The 12055-nt window shown below is 39.4% G+C and overlaps 1 protein-coding gene across 7 annotated transcripts in view; it reads left to right on the plus strand.

Moving 5' to 3' along the window:
• Window positions 1-12055, plus strand: part of rubcnl (rubicon like autophagy enhancer) — a 75360-nt gene that overhangs the window by 20173 nt on the left and 43132 nt on the right. For 6 of the 7 annotated variants that reach the window (XM_060937217.1, XM_060937216.1, XM_060937221.1 and 3 more), the window contains 5 exons: window positions 3569-4140; window positions 6207-6268; window positions 6365-6479; window positions 10597-10651; window positions 10743-10824. In XM_060937217.1, coding sequence (XP_060793200.1) covers window positions 3570-4140; window positions 6207-6268; window positions 6365-6479; window positions 10597-10651; window positions 10743-10824 — 885 coding nt within the window. In that variant the 5' untranslated portion in view covers window position 3569. The remainder of the gene's footprint in view (window positions 1-3568; window positions 4141-6206; window positions 6269-6364; window positions 6480-10596; window positions 10652-10742; window positions 10825-12055) is intronic. The other variant, XM_060937218.1, reaches the window with a different exon arrangement.

The following is a 12055-nucleotide window of genomic DNA, read 5'->3' on the forward strand; positions in this document are numbered from 1 at the left end:
AGGGCGAGATATTGCTGCTGAGGCAAGCATATCCAGTGGAGAAATCAGACAGCTGGTCCACTCATTCTCCATTTTCTCCATACTGAGTACTCCGCCATTACTGCTCAGTTCAGGCAATTACTAAAACCTGGGACGGGACGTCACCAGTTTTAGCAGCAACCGCAGGGAGGTCACTGCCCGAGAAATAATATGTCCCATCCCGTCCCGTTCCGTCCCAGGTTTTAGCAACAACCCTCGGCTCACACTCTGGGAGAACTGGTGCAACTGAACTTACTTTCCTTTTCTTGTAGTTTTCTTTTCCTTTAATTGTTGGTACTGCACCCTCTTTCAATACGGCTTATAGCCAATGCTCCTCAACAGATCAGAGGTCCCGTACAAGTTTTCAGTAAAATGTGCAGAGCAGAGGAGAGACCACGTCGTAGGCGCCCAATGTGCCCGTGAACTTCTTGCAAAACGCGTCCAAATCTTTGCAGTTTGAACATTCTTGGGCCATGAATGCAACGTAAATCCACCTTCTGTTGTGTTGCTGCACCTACCAGCAACACATCTACGTGACGTGATAAATTAGCTCAAAATTGAAACTCGAAGTTGCAGTCAGCTCTGTGTTTTAGTATAGAGGAAATGGTGATGAGACCGATAGCCTTCCTGCTGTGACATCACAGATATCAAGGTCATTCACTCAGACCGTTACCTATATGAATCATTTTAATCGTAAAAATTACTATATTAAATTTATTTCTAACGCTTAAAACTATTCCTGTGCCATTCTTGTGGTCTCAAGGCATTTATAATCAAAAAGTGAGGCCATGGTTCTGCATATCTCCTTTCAGGGCAGCATGGTGGTGTAGTGGTTAGCACTGTTGGCTCACAGCAAGAAGGTCCTGGGTTCAAGCCTAGCGGCCAATGAGGGCCTTTCTGTGTGGAGTTTGCATGCTCTCCCCATGTCTGTATGGATGCTCTGATTTCCCCTACAGTCCAAAGACATGCAGGTTAGGCTAATTGGTGGCTCTAAATTGACCGTGAGTGTGATTGGTTGTTTGTCTCTATGTGTCAACCCTGCAATGACCTGGTGACTTGTCCAGGGTGTACCCTGCCTCTTGCCCATAGTCAGCTGGGATAGGCTTCATCTTGCCCATGACCCTGCACAGGATAAGCGGTTACAGATAATGGATGAATGGACAGTTCCTTAAATACTCAGCTCAAGTTTGCTGAATGGCAAATGATGGACTACAGAAACAAGCATTGTTTGATAAACGCACGCCAAACAAGACATGGAGAAAAGTGGAAGACCTATTGGGAGGAGATCAGCAGCAGGTGCAGAAGACAATGATGGACAAAAAGAACCTTGAGTGTCTATTGGAAAATCGTTTTCCAGTGGCACACCCCAAGCCCAATCGCGTGCCACGTGGGAAGAAATGATGATGATGACTTGAAGGCTTTCCAGTGTAAATGTTAAAGTTTTTCTTTTTCTTTCTTTTTTTTAATCCAATTATTATTAGTCTTAAATTATACCTGTTCTATAGTACCTGTTGAAGCTGTTACTATGGAAATGACAGTGCATGAATACAGTCTGTGTTAAACCTGTGATCTGAACAGCACTACTGTCAGAGTATACGAATGTGCTGATTGAATTTTCTGTGTATGAAGTAAGCGATAAGAGGACCTGACGTGCCTAGCAGATATTTCACAGCAGTAAATGTAAAGGTTAATCATTAATCAGTTTAACCAATAACCATTTAAAGCTTGTAATCAGTGGCAGATAGCTGTGGTGTAAGAGATATAACACACTTCAGGATGTGCTATTATAGAGAAATCAGTAACTCCGTTTCATCACACTACGCCCATGTTGATTGTTTTCCTCGAACAGTACATCCACCAGTAAACACCAGCTAGGAGTTTCAGGAGTTAACGAATTCATTCACTGGTTAAAAAAAAAGCAGGAAGACAGTAAGGAGATGCGGGTAAATGAATTTTATTAGTTTGAAAATATTTCTGCTAACATTTTCTTTTCTTTTGCGCGTTCCCAACCTGGTCCTGTCTCCACCTGTTTCTTGTTTGGTTTCCTGATTATCTTGTGTATTTACACCTCGTGTTTCACTGCATTGTTGTGAAGCTTTGGTTTATGTCGATGTGCAATCACTGAGCCTTTGTTTTTCATGCCCCCTCCTTTCCGCTTCCTGACCTCAGTTGTGACCCGTTGCTTGTTTCTCCAAACGTGCTTCACTTCTTGAGTAAGATGTGTATCTTACTGCAGGTGTGGAAAAAAATCCTCGAGAGCATTAATTATTCCTTCAAAAACATGTTGCGTTGAGTCTAAATGTTGACTGAGATATGGTATCTTGCAATAGCGACCAAGACTTCCATTACAGTGGACATAATGGATTAGCCAGTGTTAGCAACTAGCAGATGGTAGCTCAGTCCCCCATGACTCAAAGATCTAAAATCTTTTCCTAACAACAATACAAGTAATATACTTACAAAAATTATACAACTGCAATGTAGCATTTTACAGATTAATTAATAATTATGCTGATGTGCCACCTTAAGTCGCACTTCAGGTAATATCTCATGGTGTGTGTGTGCTCTCAATATGAATAACTGGAGTGTTCATCACCCCTATGGGCAGCGCAGAGACGGATTTTTACTGCACATGCACTGGCTCCAATTTTTTGCAAGATGGCAACAGCATTTTAACCAAAAAGGGCTTTTTCTTTCGACCCATAAACGGCACCATGTTGCCACTCAGACAGCATATACAGTTACTGGAAAAATAATAAGCTTTCTGGTAACGTCATTATATAGTAAATTATTCTCCTGTAACACATGTTCACAAGTGTTTTCTTTCTTACTGACACCATTTTGTATTTTCAGTTCATGGTTTCTAGTGGAACTTAAGCATTTTGTTTGTATTGATTGTATTGTTAAGTTTTTACAATACATTTATTGGGTTATGTGTAAAATTGTTGTTTTATTCTCATGGGCCTCAACCATTCCATTACAGTAAAGACCCAGATGATCTTTTAGCATCTTACAACTTCTTTTCCCTTCAAATGCTCCATGTTGGAAAAGGTAACAGTCGCGGGGGAAAGCGGATGTGTCGCAAACTGGTAGACAAATCCAAATTGGAATCCTTAATCGAAGTCAGAGTAAAGCAAGGGGTCAAGCAAGGTGCAGTCAGAATGTAGCAGTAAAGACATAGAATCAGAGTCAGGAACAAACGGAATAAAGGTCAGAGTCACAGGAAGTCAAAACAGTAAACAACAACTCGGTAAGGTCAGGTAGTTACACGCTGAGCGATACTTCGCACTGAGTGTGTGGAAAGGGAGTTCTTAAATACTGTTGGATGCTGGCTGGCTGGAAAGGAGGTGCAGGTGCGATGGTAATTAGCATTCCGGAGAGGGAGGCCGATGTGGTGTTTGAGTGGCAGCCATGTTTGGAGGCTGTCATGAAATCTGGTCGCTAGCACTGTATGTGACACTCCAGTGCTCTTTTGGTTACATGAGCAAAACTTCTGTCTCTTCTGAATGTTCCTCCTTACAGTCTTCTCTGTTTCTGTCCTTTTCTTCAGAATGAGTCTTTCGGACTCTTTCCCTCAGTTTAATGGCTGTGGTTCTGCCAATCTCATGATGCGAGTAGAAAATCAAATTGTGGAAGGTGACCAGGGAAAACCTGTATTTGGAAACATCCCAGATGGACAAGGCTCCATTTCCGGAGAATCTGATGATGAAGAATGGTATCACCTACCCAGGAGCAGTCCTGTCATATCCCGCCGTCAAAAGAAGAAAATGACAAAACTTCCTTCCTCAAATAATAGTTTTTTCCATGAACAATCCAATGAAAATGTTCAAAAGGAGGTTGGACCTCCCTCTGTTTCAAAACCACTCCAGAACATTTTACCAGAAGAACAAACTTCTTCAGCTCGGAAGATTTTTCAAGTTTTGCTTTCGGATACACATTGTGTTCCAGCAGCTATCAAGGATGGAAAATGTTTCGACAAGCAAAGAAACGTCTCTCGTGGAGCTTCAGAGTCCCAATCTTCTTCATGTGAGGAAAGTGATCTTCGGAACACTGCTGGAGAATCACAACTGGAGAGAAGAACTGTAACCTGGTTAAACAAAAGTCTCATCTCCGGTGAAAAAGGTTTACTAACACACACACACACATACACACACACCTGAAGAATCAGGATTCAGCAGCCATTGCAGGACCTTTTCAATTTTACAACGATATGATGATGTGAGTTTATTTGTGTGACACAAAGACAGCGCTGTAACAGTGAATTAGTGTGAAATATACAGCAATAATACAGCCATTAGATGTGGCAGGAACTATAGTTTTATGGTATTCTTAGATCTTTGAAATGAGTGGCGCAGCAGTGACATGACACCGTACAGTGATATAAATGATGTCTCTTACTGAGTCCAGTGCAGAAGGTGATGTTATACAGTCAGACAGTTAAACACAGAATATCCACAATTACACAGGAATGTAAACAAGAACACAGGAAACGAGATACTATACAAACTTATACGAACTATAGATCAGAACTGTAAAAAAATAAACACAATGACAAATAAAGGAAAACACGGTTTAAGGACACAGTCAAATTTTACAGGAGACATAACGAATGTTGTTGTTGCTGTCATTCAAATGAGGAAGTATGAAGCTGCAATCTTGAAAGAGATCATCAGAATAAAATTAAACAGCCTGATAAACCAGTTCGCACGCCAAGGTTAGATACTTACTTATATGTACAGTCCTGTGCAAAAGTCTTTGGCACATGTAAAGAAATGCTGTTGACTAAAAATGGCTTAAAAAGTAATTAAATGAAATTTTTCAATGTTAAAAAATACTATAAACAGTAAGCAGTAAGCCATAATAAATGAAAAAAAAGTCAATATTTGGTGTAAGATGACCCTTTGCTTTAAAAAAAATAGTAGTCTCAGGTAGAATGAGTGCAGTTTTATAAGAAAATGAGCTGTAGGTTTTACTGAGCATCTTGTAGAACCAGCCACAATTCTTCTGGACACTTTGTCACACTTGCTTCTTCATTTTGCATTTTCCGTCCGTCCGTCTGTCCATCCGTGCGTCCGTCCGTCCGTATGGTCAAGTTTTCGTTTCCGGGCCATATCCTTAAAACTACTGCAGATATCTTCATGAAACTTTGTATACATATCAAGCAACATGTGAACTGGTGCCTATTGTTATTTTGGATTTTTGAACAAAAGTCATTTTCAAATTTTTACATTAAAAATAGATTTTGACTAAGTTTCCAAGAGCGATGTTCATTTTCGGAGCATATATCCAAAACTATTCATGATACAGATTTGAAACTTGGTATACATGTTAACAAGGTGATGTAGATGTGCCTTTTCATACTAAGAAATTTGAGAAATTTTAATTTTTCATGTTTCCATGGAAACAATTTCAGACTTAGTCTCTCAGATTAGTCTCAGGGGTAGGTTTTGTTTCCGGAGCAGAACTTGAAAACTATGAGTGGTATGATCTTGAAAGTTGGTATATATGTTGATTAAGTAATGTATATGTGCCTTTTGATACTAAGAAATGTGAGAAATTTTAATTTTTAGCTCACCTGGACCAAAGGTCCAGTGGGCTTATGCCATGGGCTGCTGAGGTCAGTGTAAAGAGGTAGGGTTGGTTTCCTGCAGCAGAACTTGAAAAATATGACAAATGATATCTTGAAACTTGGTATATAGTTGGTATATAGGGTGGGGGATATAGATGACTCTGTCTTCTTGTTTAATCTGATAAGTGGGCTCTTATGAAATATGCTGTTCAGATACAAACATTTTTTTTTTCTTTATAAGATTTAATTTTGTGCTGGAAAATGAATGTTTGGAGCGCTAAAATGTTTTTGTACTGACTCGATAATGTAGAAGTCATAAAATAGAAATCTATAACAAACTTTGTATGAAAAAAATAGGGGGCCTAAGACTTTTGCACAGTATTGTATACTTTTAATCAATTCATCTACCACTGAATTACAGTATAAGCTCCAGCAGCTGCTGGAGCGTGAGTGTGACTGAACTGGGTCAGTTTAAAAGACTGATGAATTTATTCCACCAATAAGTTCCTGTTATATTGTAACCTGGACTTGTAGTACTGTAAAGTACTCTAATACGTAGTGTGTAAGTAAATGACAAGCATCCTTACTTTTCTGCACACTGTGTGACTTGATGTTGAAGGAGCTGAGCACGAAGAGCAAATCTGTGAAGCTTTCTACAGGAACAGTGTGGACCTCGACCAGGTAACGTGTGTGTTTGTGTGAAATGAACTGCTTCTGGTTTGTGTAACTTTATGCCAACTAATATGTGTGTGTGTGTGTGTGTGTGTGTGTGTGTAGGAGAATGCTCACTTTGTAGTGGTGGATATGGTGCTGGAGGTTCTAGAGGCAGCAAAGTGGGCTATGTCCCAAAAACACTCTGACTCCTTTTCCTCGACTGACAGCGGTTATGAAGGTGAAGCTCACATGCTCTGGGTTCCTCTACATTTCGCAAAGCAGTGTAGACCATGTAGGGTGTCATGTGTGTGTTCTGAGATGTTTAACATTACAAACTAATAATATAATTTCCAATGGAATTTTTTACAAATGTAATTTGTTATAAAAATTATTAACCTACATTATTAATTCAACAATGATTTTAAAATCAAATGAATGTTTTGGCTCCAGTTGTGTATGAGTTTAAAAAAAAATACTTTTCTGTTTGACCTGCTGGTCTTTCCTTCCTGTGTTTTGTTTTGCTGATGCATCTTTCTCTTAAACTTCACCCTAAACATTCAGGCTAAAATCATAGAAGTCAAAGTAAAAGTTTCACACTAGATTAGATTAGATTAGATTAGATTAGATTAGATTAGATTAGATTAGATTAGATTAGATTAGATTAGATTAGATTAGATTAGATTAGATTAGATTAGATTAGATTAGATTAGATTCAACTTTATTGTCATTGCACATGTCACAAGTACAAGGCAATGAAATGCAGATTGCATCTAACCAGACGTGCATAGCAATAAATAACATAAGTGTAATATACATAAATATAAATGTACATAAATTACAGGGTATGGAATGGTATAATGATATGATATAGATATTTACAGTATGTACAAATGTGCGATATGAATGTACCAGAGGTGGACAATAACGAAGTACATTTACTTGAGTACTGCACTTAAGTACACTTTTTGAGTAGCTGTACTTTACTTGAGTATTATTTTTTTCTGGAAACTTATGACTTTAACTTCATTACATTTGAAAGACAAATATCGTACTTTTCACTCCACTACATTTCTGTCAAGGTCCTCATTACTCGTTACTATGAAGCGGCTTAGAAAGTGGATTTTTTTTTTCTTTTCTAAAATGTGATTGTTTTTTTCGCAGGTGATACTGAGACAGACTATCAGTAATCACTAGGGTCACGTCACGTCCATAGACTGTATAAAATCAAGATCAATGATTTCTCAGCAGTGTTATTTGAACAAGATCAGTTGATGGCAGAATGGAAGGAGGTGGTTCTTCTGGGGAATGCACACACCCATGGCCATACCTAGAACCCATGTTTCAGTTTTCAGAAAGGATTAAAGATTTGTTTCATTTTAAATGTTTGCTTTGTTTGCCTAAAACAAACAACATCACGGCCTACAAAAACCCGCCGTCCAACCTGCGGAAGCATATTGAGATATATAAACGTTTTATTCCAAGAGAAAGCTTGCAATGAAGTTGTCTGTGCTTTTAGAGCTAGCGATAACTTTGCAATAGCTATGCAGTCTCGTTAGTCAAATGACTTTCTATGGATTTGATGTCTGCAGGCTTGACCAGTTCAGCCTGTGTTTTGGCAGCTGACTGCTTGACAGAACAAGCCATTGTCTTGTCCATGGCTAACGTTAACACATAGCTAGTTAATTTGGACACAATTAGTTAGCATGTAAAAACGGAGTTACACTAACATGAATAACGTTAACTTATCTGAAGTCCTTTCAGAAATATGTTTTAGCATAATCTTGCCAAATAAACAGAATGTAGAAATATTTCTTTTCCAGTAACGTTAGCTACCCAATATGATTTTGAGTTTGAAAAGAGTTTGCTAGCATGTCAGGTGGAGCTTCACTGACTAGCTAGCTTAACGTTAAACCACCATGATGGCACAGCATACGTTCATTTTGTGAATTCACATTTCTGTCTTTGGTAATGGCGTTAGGTTTTGTAAGCATTGTGGCAATAATACAACAATGCATTGAGAGAAAATGTACTTTTAATACTTAAGTATTTTTAAAAGCAAGTACTTCAGTACTTTAACTGAAGTAAAATTTGGACTGGACAACTTTCACTTGTATCGGAGTAACATTTGACCAGTGGGATCTGTACTTTGACTTAAGTAATGAAGTTGGGTACTTTGTCCACTTCTGGAATGTACTATAATGCAATGGTATGATATGATATAGATATTTGCAGTAAATACAAAATGCGATATGAATAAACAATAGTACAAATGATGATAGTGCAGTGATAGTAATAGTGAAGTGAAGTCAGTTCAAGTCAATTCAGTTTGGTCAGGAGGGTTGGTGTGTGTGTGTGTGTGTGTGTGTGTGTGAGCCGTCGGGGAGCGGAGTTCAGCAGTGAAACAGCTCAAGGAAAAAAAACTGTTCCTGAACCTGGTGGTTTTGGTCCGAAGGCTCCTGTAGCGCCTTCCAGAGGGCAGGAGAGTGAACAGTTTGTGTGCTGGGTGGCAGGAGTCTTTGTTGATGTTTATGGATCTCCTGATACATCGTTTCCTGTAGATGTCCCCTCAATAGCAGGAAGTGAGGCTCCCACGACATGCTGGGCAATTTTCACCACCTTCTGCAGTGCCTTCTGGTCCGAGACAGAGCAGTTCCCATACCAGACTGTAATACAGTTGGTTAGGATGCTCTCGATGGTACAGCAGTAGAAGCTCACCAGGATGTCTGAAGAGAGGTGGTTTTTCTTCAGAGTCCTCAAGAAAAAGAGATGCTGGTGAGCCTTCTTAACTAGGTTGGAGCAGTTGGTTGTTCAGGTGAGGTCCTGCAAGATGTGGATCCCCAGGAATTTAAAGCTGGTCACACGCTCCACTGCTGCACCGTTGATATGGATGGGTGTGTGTGTGTGTCAGCATTCCTCCTGAAGTCCACGATGTCCTTGGTCTTATTGGTGTTGAGCAGCAGGTTGTTCTTGTTGCACCACATAGCCAGGCAGTCCACTTCCTCTCTGTAGGCTAACTCATCATTGTCCTTGATGAGGCCTATCACTGTGGTGTCATCCGCAAACTTGATGATGGTGTTAGTATAATGTACAGGTCTGCAGTCATGAGTAAAGAGGAGTAGAGGAATGGGACATCACATAGCCTTGTGGTATGCCGGTGTTTAGGATAAGGGTGGAGGAGCAGTGATGGTCTAAACGAACATGTTGGGGCCACCACTGGCTGTTGTACTTTCGTAAACTGCTCTGTAAACTTTACTGTAAACTCGTATCACTACTGTGAATTTTACTGAAAAATATGAATCTTAATGTAAATTTGACTAAACTCCTAAGCTTACTGTAACTGAAAACTACTCCACTTTACAGTTTTCATTGACTGTAAACACTGTAAACCTCAATGTAAACTTAACTCATAAGCTTTGCTGTAATCTTCAGTATGTATTCAAACATCACAATGGAGTCCTAAACTTTACAGTAAACATGAATGTAAATTTGACTGCAAACTTCATTGTAAATTCAAACATCACAATCACTATGTTTACGTGCACAAATCCCATTTTCTTATTTTGGATTTTGTCCTTATTCCAAAAAAAGACAATATGCCGACTAAGCTGTTTACACAACTAATGAAAATGAATATTCCATTAATATTCCTGTTTATATGCAGTACTCCAAACTCATACTTCTCTAATTGGTTTGTATTCAACTGACTGTAAGCAAAACCCCCAAATGAGACACATATTCTGAGTGTGTTGTATAAGTGTCCAGGAATGCTTCTAATAATCTCAGCATGTCCCACACATCTTATTAGGAAAAGTCCAAATTCAGAATAAGGCCACATTTGGAATATTCAAATGGAATATGCTGTTTACACAACATGTAGCATCTTATCTCATCTCATTATCTCTAGCCACTTTATCCTGTTCTACAGGGTCGCAGGCAAGCTGGAGCCTATCCCAGCTGACTACGGGCGAAAGGCGGGGTACACCCTGGACAAGTCGCCAGGTCATCACAGGGCTGAACAACATGTATCAAATTCTGAATACTGTTATAGTCTGAATGTTAGTGTGCATGTAAACGTCATAACTGAAGTGTGATCAAACATGAATTTCCTGAAGGCCTTGGGACTAAATTCACAGTACCGTAAACCTCCCTGTGGTCTTCCTGCCTTATTAACAGCCTTATTCACCTTCATAATCCATAAATCTATTCACTCTAATCTCATAAACTTTATTGTACTGTGAATTCTTTCTGTTGTAAACTTTTCAATCTCAGATCTCATTACTAACTCAGTTAAACTTTACTGTAAATGTAATTTCTAATAAATTTTAACAAGTTGTTGTTATTGTTGTTGTTCTTAGAACTCTGTGACCATCGATTTTCTTCAAACAGAATTTCCCAGACCTTAACGCGCAGGTACACACTATATTCTGATAACAGGATGTACATGTGAGAAGTTTGCACTTGTTCAGATGTTCAGGGGTGTGGGTGTGTGTGTATGCATCAGATGTTCAGCAGAAAGTCTCGCACAGACCCTGCTCCAGGAACTTGAGAGGTGTTGGATTTCCTCAGAAGAGCTTCGAGGGGAAGTGAGAATGTGAACACACACACACACACACACACACATATGCAAAATGCCCCCACAAAATTTCCAGTAATTTTTAATAAATCATTATTTTATATCTCATCTCATTATCTCTAGCCACTTTATCCTGTTCTACAGGGTTGCAGGCAAGCTGGAGCCTATCCCAGCTGACTACGGGCGAAAGGCAGGGTACACCCTGGATAAGTCACCAGGTCATCACAGGGCTGACACATAGACACAGGCAACCATTCACACCTACGGTCAATTTAGAGTCACCAGTTAACCTAACCTGCATGTCTTTGGCGGAAACCGGAGCACCTGGAGAAAACCCACACGGACAACATGCAAACTCCGCACAGAAAGGCCCTCGCTGACCACGGGGCTCGAACCCGGACCTTCTTGCTGTGAGGCGACAGCGCTAACCACTACACCACCGTGCTGCCCTCAGTAATATATATATATATATATATATAAAACAGAAACAAGTCCATTGTTTAGCTGTGAGAGTGATCCTCATATGAACTTGAAATCTCACTGAATATCTTCTTCACACACCATTTCCTTCATGTTTTAAGGCTAAATATTTCATATACTGTAATTAGAGTGGTATACAGCAGTGGTTCTCAACCTTTTCTGCTTTGAGGCTCACCTACAGTGGTGCTTGAAAGTTTGTGAACTCTTTAGAAGTTTCTATATTTCTGCATAAATATGACCTAAAACATCATCAGATTTTCACACAAGTCCTAAAAGTAGATAAAGAGAATCCAGTTAAACAAATGAAACAAAAATATTATACTTGGTCATTTATTTATTGAGGAAAATGATCCAATATTACATATCTGTGAGTGGCAAAAGTATGTGAACCTCTAGGATTAGCAGTTAATTTGAAGGTGAAATTAGAATCAGGTGTTTTCAATCAATGGGATGACAATCAGGTGTGAGTGGGCACCCTGTTTTATTTAAAGAACAGGGATCTATCAAAGTCTGATCTTCACAACACATGTTTGTGGAAGTGTATCATGGCACGAACAAAGGAGATTTCTGAGGACCTCAGAAAAAGCGTTGTTGATGCTCACCAGGCTGGAAAAGGTTACAAAACCATCTCTAAAGAGTTTGGACTCCTCCAATCCACAGTCAGACAGACTGTGTACAAATGGAGGAAATTCAAGACCACTGTTACCCTCCCCAGGAGTGGTCAACCAACAAAGATCACTCTAAGAGCAAAGCATGTAATA

The sequence above is a fragment of the Neoarius graeffei genome, chromosome 13 (assembly GCF_027579695.1).
Source record: "Neoarius graeffei isolate fNeoGra1 chromosome 13, fNeoGra1.pri, whole genome shotgun sequence".
NCBI classification, from domain to species: domain Eukaryota; kingdom Metazoa; phylum Chordata; class Actinopteri; order Siluriformes; family Ariidae; genus Neoarius; species Neoarius graeffei.